This window comes from Xenopus tropicalis, chromosome 7, assembly GCF_000004195.4.
Source record: "Xenopus tropicalis strain Nigerian chromosome 7, UCB_Xtro_10.0, whole genome shotgun sequence".
Lineage (NCBI taxonomy): Eukaryota > Metazoa > Chordata > Amphibia > Anura > Pipidae > Xenopus > Xenopus tropicalis.
In genome coordinates this window covers 92,010,956-92,025,770 of record NC_030683.2, presented here as the reverse complement: position 1 = coordinate 92,025,770, position 14,815 = coordinate 92,010,956, and the positions used below count along the sequence as shown (strand labels likewise).

The following is a 14,815-nucleotide window of genomic DNA, read 5'->3' as shown; positions in this document are numbered from 1 at the left end:
ATTGCACAAAGCCCTTATTTTTGAAACAATATACACTTCTTTTGTATATTTTGCTAAACAGCAGACACCCTTATGCTATACATTTAAAGACAAATCAAGTGAATGTAGATAATTCTTATACAATTGGATATTCTTTTCTTACCATCGCCTTGCACTGTCGTTATAAGGTGCCCATCTAGAAAGACATCTACATTGGAGAGATAGGAAGAAGGACCTCTGTCTACTACAACTTCATTGAGGACCTAGGGTAAAAAAGCAAGAAATGTTACCTTTAAACCAGAATGTCTAATGTTCCCATATGTGCTGCTGTGACAATGTAACACCCTGTTTGGGGTTGCAGGATTTTGTGTGGCAGCTGACGGTGAAAGTGCAAGTGACTAAATGTCAGGCTCTACCAGAATCCATAATTTTATCACAGCACACACTACACCCTGAATAAAGGTATGGGCTAAGATCTCAATGGCAAGAGCATGCAAGAAAAATAAAAGTAGGTTTTATGTTGCATGTAATAGTAGCCCACATAGCATCAATATGGGAGCTTCAGATACCAGGAAGAAAATATTAATATGCAAATATAATTTTTTTTATATTCTGTAGCGACTGTATTGAAGGAAAGACAAAGGGACCCACAAACAATTGTGTTGTTTGTGGCACCCTGGGAAATAAAGAATATGGCTAGCCCCATGTGACATTTGAAAATTAAACAAAAAAAAAATCTGTTTTTAAAAAATGGATTTCAATGCAGAACTGATACATTTTGAAAAAAAACATGTTTTCCCATGAACCTTGAGCATTTATAAATTTTCTTCAAACATCTCTTGCATATCAAATCTGAATGCTGACAAATCACCTGATATTTTGTTTGCTTTATTGGTTCCTTTTCAGATTTGACTATGAGGCCATTTTCCTCCACTCCATTCTGTAGTACAGTTTTCTTCTCTTTGTGCTCTTTGGACACTTTCACCTTTAACCTGCTGCGTAGTACAAGAGCGGCATTACCTGTGGGGGCAGAAGATGAAGACGCTTAATTTCAGAAAAAATTATGCTGTGATGTTCTATTACCAATGCCAAAACAACTCTGAAGTGTAAAACCTTTATTTGTTCTCTCCTAAGCACAGTCAGCTGGATGCTCAATCTACCAATTCTCTGTAAAGGTGGCCATACATGTTAAAATCTGCCAAAAGTGGGTGATAACGAGCTAATTCCATCGCTTGGCCCGAGGACTGAACGATCAAATTACAATGATGTGTATAGGAGCCGCTGGACTGAATCAATGAGTCGATGCGGCCCCCGTTCTGGTGGGGTAATTCAAACCTTCCCTACTGACATCTGCCCAATATTCAGCTAGATATTGGTTTGGGAGACATCTAGGGGGTCCCCATACATGGGCAGATAAGCTGTCTAAAAAACTCAAATCGGCATACTAAATCTACTAGTGTATGGCCATCTTAATATGGATCATCATGTGGATCTCCAGCTGAACCATGACCCCCAGAGTATTCGACAAATAGGAGAAAGCTATTCTTAAGGAGATGGGAGCTGTATATCAGCAATGGCCAAGTGCTGTAGATTATTCATATCAAGATTCTCATTTGCACCAATTCTTGGTTGCTTAGGTAATTTAGGCTCTAGCAACCATATAGCTGCTAAAATTCAGAGAGTGTCTGAACATAAAGCTAAATAATTACAAAAAATAATAAATGTAGACCAATTGCAAATTGTTTTAGAACAGTGCACTCTACAGCAGGGAGCCACAGTCAAATGTAAAAAGATTTGGAGAGCAACACAAGCATCATACAAGTTCACTATTAGAGGCTATTAGGTAGCCTCTATGCACACTATCAGCTTACAGGAGGTTTTATTTGGTAGTAAATCTTGTTTTTATTCAACCAAAACTTGCCCCTAAGTCAGGAATTCAAAAATAACTACCTGGTTTGGGGGCACTGAGAGCAACATCCAAGGGGTTGGTGAGCAACATGTTGTTCATGAGCCACTGGTTGGGGATCACTGCTCTACAGCATACTAAAAGTTAATTTAAGGGTGAATAACCCCTTTAAAGTTACTCTGATGTCAGCATGTGGCATTGCACTGCATGTCTCTTACCTTCTATAACCTGAGTGACTTGAGTTTGGAAGTTATCAAAGTTAAAGGGGGTGAGGAAACCCAGTGATCCCAAATGAAACGCCATCACCGGAGGAACACTATCCTGAAAGCAAACAAGAAACAAAGTCAGTGACATACTGGACAAAAGTACTGACAAAATTATCTAAAATTTTAAACGCATGGGTGTAAAATCCCTACATTTGACTTTATTTACTTAACTGACTTACATTTGACTTTATTTAATTTAGCAAATGTATAAAAATCCAGAGTATTTTGTTATATATCAGAGTGTTTGAAATTAGTATTCTACCCTAGGCAGCTGTATTAGTTACATGGAAGGTGGTCAGATCTGCTTTCCAGCAAAACTCTTTGGAAAAGCAAGGTTCTAGGCCAGTAACATCAATCTACACCTGAACCTAGAATCTGTATTTGGAAGAGCTATGAAGAAGAGACACTTGATGTTCATGTGATTTGGGTTAATACCTTGTAATAATGGAGGGCTCTTTCTGTATCAAGCCATTACTTTTATTATAAGAAACTTTACTCACTAAGAAAAGTTACAGACCATATCTATTGCTTTAAATGTGTTTTAGTAACAAGTACATTCTCGTTAAAATATCTCTATAAAGAACTGCAAGTTCTACTTTCTCTGGGGAATTTATCATACAGCCAATCAAATCTTTATTAGTATAAACTAAGGCAAAAGTGAAGCGGACATACCTGAAAAAGTGATGATGCATAGAGTAAAGTCCCATCCCCTCCAAGGCAAATAATGAAGTCAATTTGATTGGATATGTCATCGTAATCTAGTAATAATTAAACAGAGTGATTTTCCAGTTAACATGATGCTACACTATAAAAAGGACTGTGGGACAACTGGATATTGTTATTTTAACTACAAGCTATCTAATCCCATTATTGAGCCTACTGTGACTCTTACCTTCTCTAAATGTGCAAAATTTCTTCTTAACTGGTCCAAAGTTTTCATCGTTGGCAATAGCAGGATCTTCAAGGACTTTTTTTTCCACATAAACAATCATGTTCTTCTCCTGTATAAATACAAGCACAAGAGTAAGAGCAGCACAAAAGCATGTTTACTTTCTTCTGGTGTGGCTCTTCCACTGCCATAGCACAGCCAACACAAGTTTATAATGCTGTACTTATTGTAAGGTGACATAGGAAGCAGCTTTTCTTGCAGATTTATCACAATGTGAGATTAGAGCTCACAACAGAATAATCCACCTACTTTCTATAGGATTTTAGAAGAATATTTATCAAATGGTGAATGGCTAATTTTCACCTATTGGGCCCAGATTGAGAACAGGGAAATTTACAGTGATGGCTAAGAGAGAAATGGATAGATCCTGATGTAGCATAAAGTGATGGGATTAAAAATGAATCTTGCATATATTGCACCTATGATTTTAGAAGTAGTTTTTTCTGATGGAGAGGCAAAGTATCAGGCTGCCTGCACTGACTACCACAGTACAGTACAGTGATTTAGTTGCAATTACACTTACAGATAATTTTTAATATGCAAAAATAATTCTGAAGAGAGTCCCCCTTTAATTCCTTTTAACACTGCTTCCCTTAACAAAGTAAGGGAAATGGTCTGTCTATGCACGGCAGCCAAAATTCTATACTCTCATACACTCATTCAGCCCATCTCTGAGACTTTGCTTACCTCTGTAAGAAACACACAAAGCTCTTTAAAAGGCTTCAGCAGACTGGCATCTCTGACTTTCTTTATCACCAGGACACTTTTGGGAGGCTTGTTCCAAGTTAGCAGCTGGCTTGCTGGGTCCTGAATATGCCTTCAGAGTTTAATAATATAAAAAATAAAATCATGTCATAAAATATGCAGTAAACAGTTAATTCAAAATGTAATAAAGTCAGGCATTCTGAACTTTCAAGGTATACAAGGAATAAGGCATTTTGCTGGATTTTAGGATGTCTATAAGGTATGTCAATTCTTTAAATAGAGAACTGAACTGCATCAGACCCATTATATGGAAACCCATTATCCATCAAAGTTCAGAATTACGGAAAGGTCATCTGCCATAGACTCCATTTTAATCAAATAATTCATATTTTTAAAAATGATTTCTTTTTTCTCTGTAATAATAAAACAGTACCTTGTACTCTCAACTAAGATATAATTAATCCTTATTGGAGCCAAAACAATCCTATTGGGTTTAATTACTGTTTAAATAAGTTTTTCATTAGACTTAAGGTAGGAGATCCGAATTACGGAAAGACCCCAGGTCCCGAGCATTCTGGATAACAGTTCCTATACCTGTAATGCAAAGTAGGGTGATGGCTGTAAAACAGTCCAAAGAATATTGAGCAAAAACATGCTGATTATGAAAACAAGCGGACAATAATAAAAGTAAGGGGTCTGTTAGATTGGTTCTAAAATCAGCAAAGTTTATTGCCAAGAAATTCATCATTCTTAGCAAAAATCCCTTTTTATGGCAAAACAATTCTATCCATATCCTGAGCATCCTACATAACAGATTTCACAACTGTAATGCCTAACTTTGTCCTTTGAACCTGAAAGGGAAATATAATTTAAAAATGTAAATAATAATTTAAAAACCCCCATTAAAACAAGTCAAACGAGAACCCTCAAAGCTATTTTGAGTACCTGCTACAGAAAATGGAACAGAACAGAAAGCTCAGAATTATTTCCTATAGACTTCATTGTAATCAAATAATTCAAAGGTTGTCTAAGAGAATATTGGGAGCAACAACACCATGAAGTCCAAAGAACACACCAGACAGGTCAGGGATAAAGTTATTGAGAAATTTAAAGCAGGCTTAGGCTACAAAAAGATTTCCAAAGCCTTGAACATCCCACGGAGCACTGTTCAAGCGATCATTCAGAAATGGAAAGAGTATGGCACAACTGTAAACCTACCAAGACAAGGCCGTCCACCTAAACTCACAGGCCGAACAAGGAGAGCGCTGATCAGAAATGCAGCCAAGAGGCCCATGGTGACTCTGGACGAGCTGCAGAGATCTACAGCTCAGGTGGAGGAATCTGTCCATAGGACAACTATTAGTCGTGCACTGCACAAAGTTGGCCTTTATGGAAGAGTGGCAAGAAGAAAGCCATTGTTAACAGAAAACCATAAGAAGTCCCGTTTGCAGTTTGCCACAAGCCATGTGGGGGACACAGCAAACATGTGGAAGAAGGTGCTCTGGTCAGATGAGACCAAAATGGAACTTTTTGGCCAAAATGTAAAACGCTATGTGTGGCGGAAAACTAACACTGCACATCACTCTGAACACACCATCCCCACTGTCAAATATGGTGGTGGCAGCATCATGTTCTGAGGGTGCTTCTCTTCAGCAGGGACAGGGAAGCTGGTCAGAGTTGATGGGAAGATGGATGAGCCAAATACAGGGCAATCTTGGAAGAAAACCTCTTGGAGTCTGCAAAAGACTTGAGACTGGGGCGGAGGTTCACCTTCCAGCAGGACAACGACCCTAAACATAAAGCCAGGGCAACAATGGAATGGTTTAAAACAAAACATATCCATGTGTTAGAATGGCCCAGTCAAAGTCCAGATCTAAATCCAATCTAGAATCTGTGGCAAGATCTGAAAACTGCTGTTCACAAACGCTGTCCATCTAATCTGACTGAGCTGGAGCGGTTTTGCAAAGAAGAATGGGCAAGGATTTCAGTCTTGGTAGAGACATACCCTAAAAGACTGGCAGCTGTAATTGCAGCAAAAGGTGGTTCTACAAAGTATTGACTGAGGGGGCTGAATAATTACGCACACCCCACTTTGCAGTTATTTATTTGTAAAAAATATTTGGAATCATGTATGATTTTCGTTCCACTTCTCACGTGTACACCACTTTGTATTGGTCTTTCACGTGGAATTCCAATAAAATTGATTCATGTTTGTGGCTGTAATGTGACAAAATGTGGAAAGTTCAAGGGGGCCGAATACTTTTGCAAGCCACTGTATGTGATCCAAATTACGTAAAGATCGCTTACACTTCCCGGAAAGGAGCACCAGCCCCAGAAAAAAACATTATTTCATTCACTGGGAATGCCCATTTTGCTACTCCTTAGTAAAACAGCATTTTCTTTTCCTTTAAAAAAGGAGGAAGAAGAAATAATGCAAACAAATGAGATCCATACTGCAACAGAGAGCAATTAATAGGTAACAAATTTCTATAAAACAGATGAGTAATGAGTATACACAATAAGGAAATGGCACTGGATAAAAAGTCCAAGGCACGTATTATTAATCACTTGCCTAACTTACTAGGATATCATCCATGATAATGTTATTACAATATTTGGGCACCGTTGCTGCTCTGACCTTTTTAGAATATAAATCCCCTACCAGAATAAAGTGTAAAGATGTGTGTTGCTCAAAATGCTTTCAAAAGAAGCAGAACTGGTTGTGTGCAGTGTATTCCTAGGTATCAGGGCTTACCAACTGGTCTGTATGGTTATGTGCATTTGTATGTCAGCATGAAAGGCTTTGTGCATTATGTAACACAGGAGATCAGTTGCAGGGTTGTTATCATGTCTGAAGGTGCCATTAAAAGAGCCACCTTTGCAATATGTGTACGAACTTCCTCTAGGTAAGGAAAGGAATGAGAACTAGAATGGGGTGACTTTAACAGTCTACCAAAAGTACACTCTGGAAGTTTTAGGTCTGTACAAGTCACAGTCTCCACTCAGGGGGCCACAATATTTAACCCACTGGTCACCCAGGTCTCCTGGGCAGTTAACACCGCAAACTAAAAAAATTGCCATGGGCATGCATGGTCACACTCCTGACCCACCCAGGCAGATAAATTACAATCTTAACCCCACTCATGATCCACCTGTTTTGAAAAAAAATCACACCTTCCCTTCTCTTGGGGCCCCAAATTTTTAAAACTTTCCACTTGTAGATGATTTATTGCCAAAATAGTGACCTCTTCTTACTTTCAACCCTTGGTAATAATTTAAACCACATACAAGTAACCAGTGGCAAGCATTTTACTTGACAAATATACACCATTATATTAACTCTACTTAATTTCAGTCAGCAACTCATAACCACAATGCTACTATTTAATGGAAGTGAGGGAGCGTAACCACTTCTCCTTTACTGAAGATCTGTTTAAAATACATTGAATGGAAGGTGCAGCAGGAAAGCACTGAGGTATCAATGTACATAGAAACATGCTATATGTAAGAACAAGCTGCGTTTACTTATAGCATGCCAAACCAACCAAAACATTAGTCCAAGGTGCAATTTTTTGGATTTACACAAGAAGCTATAGGAATGACCTGGTCACTTAATGCATGACAAATTTACAGATATCTTATTTCGCCATACAGAAATCCCAGCAGAAAATGGCAATGAATAATATATTTGTCATTTGTGGCATTTCTCTAGATACTCCATTAAACCTGCACAAACATGTCAGTTTCACACTTAATGACACAAACATCTGGCTCATCTGTTTTACACAATACCAAGGGAGAAGCAGACAGTGAACATGACCTTACACTAGGCAATGCTACATTTACACCAACTGGCCCTCTAATTTCTTTTTGGCTATGAGTGCAAAAAAATTATTTTGTGCACACATTTTAGACTTTTAGTGTGTGCATTTTTAAAAACTATGTGCTCAGGTCAGAATAAATACAAATTTTTTTGTGTGCGCTGGCACGACCATCCAGTTTAGAGGGAACATTGCCCACAGGCCAAAGCAGTGTACAGTGTGGCCATACCTAGCTATGGGCAATCAAAACTGCTCCATATGTTAGGACTGATGGGCTAAATAGCAGGAGAACCCTTCTTGCTCCAAGTGTGACCAGATTTAGAGTGCATTTAGTTTGTTTTTGCCGCTGAATGTTGCCCTTTGTGGGTCAGATCTGTTAAACACTGACATTTGCTGGAAGGGAGCTTCATTTGGGTGAATATACTTTAGCTCTGATGTTTTCCCGATAGTAATTAAAACTCCACTTGAAAATAGAACTGTAATGTACTGAAACCTCATGTTTGTTAGTAAATGAAGGCATCTTATTCATATTACCTTTGTTATTTTTCATTGCAAAACTAACAATTTTAAACATCATTGTAACATGCTGCATTACTATGACTACCCTAATAATACAGGATATTACAATGATATTTAGTGTTAGATTTAAGTGTCAGTTTTGCAATGAAAAACAATAAAGGTAATGTAAGTCTTGCAAAACATGCTTTGGATACTCAGGACAGGGGGTAATGTAATGTAAAGCAATATCAGGCTATAGTCGACAAATTATTATTACCAATCATTTGTGATTGGATTTCCACAGAACTGTATGACAAGAATGACTGTATGAAAATAGAATTAATGATATAATTATTCTGCAATATGAAAAGAGGATTTTGTTTGCAAGAGTTTACAATCTCTGGGGCAACCCCATCCATTAAAGGTGGCCATACACGTAATGATCCGGTTGCCAAGCAAGCAGATCTTCACCCGATATCCCCACCTACAGGTGGGCGATATCGGGGGAATTTAGGCTAATTTGTTCGTTTTGCCCTGGGGCCAAATAATCGAATTGTAAGGACTGTAATGGGCGCAGTTGGTTTGGGGACCGCATCAACGAGCCAATGCGGTTCCCATTCCGACTGAATTTTCTAACCTGCCAGATATTGGTTGGGCAGGCCAGTCGTTGTTACCCCTACACGGGCCAATAAGCTGCTGAATCAGTCCAAGGGACCGATATCGGCAGCTACAATCGGCCCGTGTATGGCCACCTTAAGTTGTATTTTGTGTTTAGTTTGGGAAATCATCAGTTTCTTTGTCTTGGTGATTTTCCTTAGGGTAATGCAATAACGTCTGTAATTCTGTGTTTATTTTAAGTGCCATCTTGGGCATGTAAACCTGTCTCACAAGTTTGAGAGTTTTGTGCACCTCTGTCACTTGAAGCCACTGCAATTTCCCCTAAGGTAAAAGTGTGTATGATAACAATCTGTGTGCTGGAAACATTCAGTACAGATACTACTTTGTATTACAGTATATAACATAATTTAAATGGATTCTATTTCACTGATTAAGAATACGATTTGAGACTGGATAGATTAGGTAGGTGACATATGCATAGAAAGCTGGAATAGCCCTTGAGAAGCCAGTGTAGATCTCAGCCTTAACTTTTTTATGCAGTTATATACAATATTTTATCTGGATTAAAATGCAAAAATCAGAACAATGGGTACAAGTCTGTATTTGTTTGCCTTTGGGTAGGATCCATTATATAGAAAGCAGAAGAATTCAGTGCACAGCACAAAAGGTTTCAGTCAACAAAACCTGTCCTCAGAGCATCTCCCAAAAGCAGGGATAGAAACTTCAGTCTCTGCAATATTTTCCTTAACACAACCAAGAAAAAATATAAAAGGTGCCCCAACAGTGTGGCCAGAAATACAGATTTACTGACACTCGTTTAAATGACATGTAGCACTTTATGCATGGTTTCATTTGTATTGTGAATTTGTTATTTTGGTTGTGCTAAATATTCTCTATATACAAATTTGTTCTATTTTGCTTCATGTTGTATGATGAACATATTTGTCAAGGGCCATTATTTAATGCTGCTTAAAGAAGGGACATTATAACATGGGTCTATCATTTATAGGAGATGCTTTGTCCAAAACCTATTACTGGAAACCTGCACCACTTCTCACTTGATTTGACCATAGTACATTGCCATCACTTCAGATTTGAACTGTAAATAATACATCGATGTTACTATTAGAAGCCTATTGTTTTAATTGGCAGGCAAATTAACTATTTACTTATTAAAAATGATAAATGTTAAATCTCTCGCTCTGCTTTGATACAACTGCACTAATGTGACAAATTGTGGTAGGGTCTAGATAATGTGACACTTGTGAATGGCCCATTGTTATTATAATCAGATGATAATGAATATATTACAGTAACGTAATGCTTTTACCACAGCATGATGCAGAGCAGCTCCTAGAGCTAGATTGTTAACCCATAATTGCGCCACTATAACGGGACTGCAAAAGATATAGCAAAATGTAAACAAAACCATTAAACAACAAGCTCTACAGGTTCCTTTGCTCGGTTCAGTGCAGGGCGCAGAATGTTATCATTTGTGGTGTAACATTACTGTGTGTTAATATAACATCCTCACTCACACAAAGTTAAGAAACTTATATGAGGTTTACTCCTTACTCCGATTTCTCCTTTGAAATGTTCAGTACACAACGGAATCACACAAATACCAACAAACCACACAAACCTATCCTGACAACTTTATGTATTAGCAGCACCATTTTGATCACAGTTTTTGCTTTCACAAAGTTAAACATACATAAGCACTGTATATGCAAGCTTATCCCTCTGAATAGCTCTGACCCTTCCTATATCCCATGGAGTCAGTTAGCGAGATGCAAATGGTAGGTTTATCCCATTGCATCTGAATCTGATTTAAAACCCTAATGTTCACAGCAGAAGTATATAAAGTCTGAATGCAACAAGAACAACGTATATAATGATACAAACCATTTCCAGTTGCTCTTAGGAATTTCCTTATGCTTGACACGGTCAAAAATCTTCATTGTCTTCTTCATAAAATCACCAGGCACAGAGTTGAAACTTTTCAAGAAAGAGGTTACTGATCCCAAAACATTGCTAGAGCTTCCTATTTTGTTTTTCTTTAATTCATCCCTGACACTGTGCTAAGACTGTAAAACTGAAATAGATATTAACAAAAATAAAAATGTCATAACAAACTGACTGAAAAACACAGCATGTATGAAAGTCTCCAAGTCTGAAAGCCTTGGAGCCTGTGCTTTGTAAGTATACAGGGATTTGCCATTCCGCTTGTATCTATGTGATGAAGCATGTATTAAAATAATCCTTTTGGGTCAATAATAAAAACTGACCAGTAGATATAAACGCCTTAGCAAATGTGCTACTCAGATAAGAAAATAAAGTGCAAGAAGGAGTTTCTGTGTAGCCCGGTGTTTTCAGGTGTTGTGTCGGATGGCTGGAGCCCAGAGCAGTGCAGCACACCTTAATAGCCAGGCATGCGAGTATTACATTACATAACTCAGGAGCAGCCCAGTAGGTGGAGCAGGAAAGCTTAAGTCAGGATAGGGAAGCATATGATCCTCTCTCCCAGCTGCTCCTTATATGACAGAGCCAGCACGAGGGAGGGTCACTCAGGAGGCAGTAAGTATTTTTCACAATAGGACAACACCTGTGATTTGCACCTCCTTCTTTTAGTCCCAAAATACGACATATAACAAAACAATGAGTTCTGTGGCAGAGACTATTACATTTCATATAATAAGGATTCAGCATGCTGTAAATAAAGGACATTCCTTTAATTAGTCAGAGGTTATACACTGATGTATTTAGTATAGTACAGGTAAAGGACCCGTTATCCAGAATGCTCGGACAAGGGCATTCCAGATAAGGGGTCTTTCCGTAATTTGGATCTCCATACCTTAAGTCTACTAAAGAATCAATAAAACATTAATTAAACCCTATGGGATTGTTTTGCATTCAATAAGGGTTATTTATATCGTACTTGGGATCAGTTACAAAGTACTGTTTTATTATTACAGAGAAAAAGGACATCAGTTTTAAAATTCTGAATTATTTGATTAAAATGTTGTCTGTGGGAGACAGGCATTCCATAGTTCGGAGCTTTCTGGATAAAAGGTTTCCAGATAAGGGATCCCATACCTGTACTAAACATCTCCAGCTTTTTCCTTTGTAAGCTCAGTGTGCCATTACAGGTACAGGATCCGTTATACAGATAGCTCTGAATTACAAGAAGGCCACCTTCCAGAGATCTTAGTTTGAGAAAATGGTTTTATTTTTTAAAAACTATTTCCTTTTTCTATGTAATAATAAAACAGTAAATAATAAAAAGATCCTTGCACTTGAGGGCAAGCAAGCTGAATGAATCCATAATGGTGGCAAAAAATCCTATAGGGTTTATTTAATTTTGTTTATGGTATGGAGACCCAAATAACACATCCCTTATCCAAAAAACTCCAGGTTGCAAGCATTCTGTATTGCCTGTATTGCATTGTGGAATGTGATGACCTAACTTACATTCTGCTTGTTTGGCATTGTAACAAAGCAGTATGTCTGGGTATAGTTACATGGTGTTATGTGGTGACCCAAATAACACATCCTTTACCTGAAAAACCCCAGGTTGCAAGCATTCTGTATTTCCCGTATTGCACTGTGGAACGTGATGACATAACTTATGCTCTGCTTATTTGGTATTATAACAAAGCAGTATGTCTGGGTATAGTTAGCTGAATACCAAGCTCATTAATAAAGAAAAATGATCAATAATGTTTATCAACATTTGCCAGTGCTATTTTAATGTCTTGTGGGATCTTATATCAAGGTCCATTTCGGCACAGACCATTTCCTCAAGAACAAAAAAAAAAAACCAAATAAAAAGAAATTACTATTTTAACAGTGGACACAAACACGTGCAGCCACCAACCAAAATCAGAGTAGTCCCTGTTAAAAAATGGGAGTCTTTTTGGGTCAGTAAGCTGCAGACTCCAGTAAAGTCTATGATTTATATTGGTTTCTAAGATTAGTATTTGTTAATGTGTTGCTATAATGGATGATGTAACTAGCAAGGATTTATGAAACTTATAACTTCATATATCTATATATAATTTAGTCTGATTTATAGAACCCAATGAATGGGGCACGTACTGCTGTGTATGTCATGATTTTGCACAAATCCACTATTATTTGGGCTCTTCACACTGCATAAAACATCCTGCCATTGCCTTATGTGCTTTCAGTATATTCATTTGCTGTCTGATGAAAACCCATCTGCCAGTGAGGCTAGGTTGGTAAAGGCTCAAGTGGCACCCCATGGTTTCACCATGTTTCCTCAGTTTCACTGTATGTTGAAACCTGATTGAAATTAAATGTCATTAGCTGGGGCTGAATTAGATATAATATCTTGGATACAGTCAATGCCTTGTCTCAGGCAGAAATTCTGGAATGATACCTAGACAACGATAGAATGAAAACATATATATATATATATATATATATATATATATATATATATATACATACACACACACACATATTTATTAAATATTGAAATATATACAGGTGCGGAACCTATCATGAATGCTCAGGACCTGTGGTTTGCCAGATAATGGGGTCTGTCTGTAGTTTGGATCTCCATACTACAAATAAACTACAATAAAAAAATAATTTAACCTATAAATAAACCCACTTGATCAAGTACAAGGCACTGTTTTGTTATTACAGAGAAAAAGGAAATATATTTGAAAGTTTTGGATTATTTAAATAAAATGGACTATTTTCATTAAATAATTCACATTCTTTAATATGATTTACTTTTTCTCTGTAATAATATAATTACTCCTCTTTAGAGGTAAAACAATCCTATTAGTAGACTTAAGGTACAGACATCCAAATTATGGAAAGAACCCTGGGACACCCAGGATCCTGAGCATTCTGGATAACAGGTCCCATACCTGTATTACATATATATTAATATAAGGTATATAAAAAACTTTACTGCAATCACAGGTCTTGTGCAAAAAAAAAAAAAAGTGCAAAGAGTATGCAGCAAACCTTTTACCGGTCCCAGTAAATGGCACCAAACCACTCAGGTTACCATAATAACCAGATAAACAATATCCTGGTTGATCAAGTATAATAAAACATTATGAAGATATATGAAAATGCTATGTGAAAGAGCTCTAAGACTAACATAATAAAGTTGCAAGGCAAAGTGGGCATTGTTCAGCAATATTGTGTCTTATTATAAACCCACAAAAGTAATTCAAGACGGACTCTTACACCAGGCACTAATTATCCAACTACAACCCTTTCTTGGGCAGAGGTAAAATCCATTACAGGATGGAAGGCAAGGTGCCCCAAGGGTAGCTCCTGCATTAGGAATTTATGGTGTTCAGTGCAGTCTGTACTTAATGACAACATCCCTTTAGCCCTTCCTGAGAGAATGCCAGAAAATAATGAACTAGCATGGAATGGACAGGAATACTTGCGGGCGACTAATCTCCCCGTGTGCCAGAGCCCTTAAAGGAGAAGGAAAGGTATAATCACTGGGTGTGTCAAATGTTAGATAGTAATCACTTACCTGATACCCCAAGCCAGAACTCCTGCTAACAGAAAACTGCACCAGCCTGGGGTATTTCTGGAGGAGCACGGAACAATCCGCTTCATGCTCTTTCTTTCTTTGAGCGGGAGAGGATCACAGCAAATCAGCTTCAACAGAAGCACCTTGCAGTGTTCTGCCACCAGGAGCACTGGCGTGGTGTATCAGGTAAGTGATTATAATAACTGGGGGGGGGGGGGGGGGGGGGGGCTAACATTTGGCACCCCCAGTGATTAACCCTTTTCTTTTAAAAGTGATATTAACACATTCCGGTAAAACCTGGAATTTGTCAGTACTACTTTAAGATTCTTCCATACCACATATCTTGCAAACTTTAAGTAATATGGCAGCTTCCACCAGCATGTTTTAATTATATAATTATATATATGTGTGTGTGTGTATGTATATATATATATATATATATTATATACAGTGGAGGAAATAATTATTTGACCCCTCACTGATTTTGTAAGTTTGTACAATGACAAAGAAATGAAAAGTCTCAGAACAGTATCATTTCAA

The 14,815-nt window shown here is 37.7% G+C and overlaps 1 protein-coding gene across 5 annotated transcripts in view; it reads right to left on the bottom strand.

Annotated features, from left to right (window-relative positions):
• nadk (NAD kinase) overlaps positions 1-14,815 on the bottom strand; it is a 44,086-nt gene that overhangs the window by 5,324 nt on the left and 23,947 nt on the right. For 4 of the 5 annotated variants that reach the window (NM_001004896.1, XM_031904981.1, XM_031904982.1 and 1 more), the window contains 6 exon segments: positions 143-242; positions 851-999; positions 2,104-2,206; positions 2,824-2,909; positions 3,044-3,152; positions 3,788-3,917. In NM_001004896.1, the coding sequence (NP_001004896.1) occupies positions 143-242; positions 851-999; positions 2,104-2,206; positions 2,824-2,909; positions 3,044-3,152; positions 3,788-3,917 (677 nt within the window). 5 annotated transcript variants of the gene reach the window in all.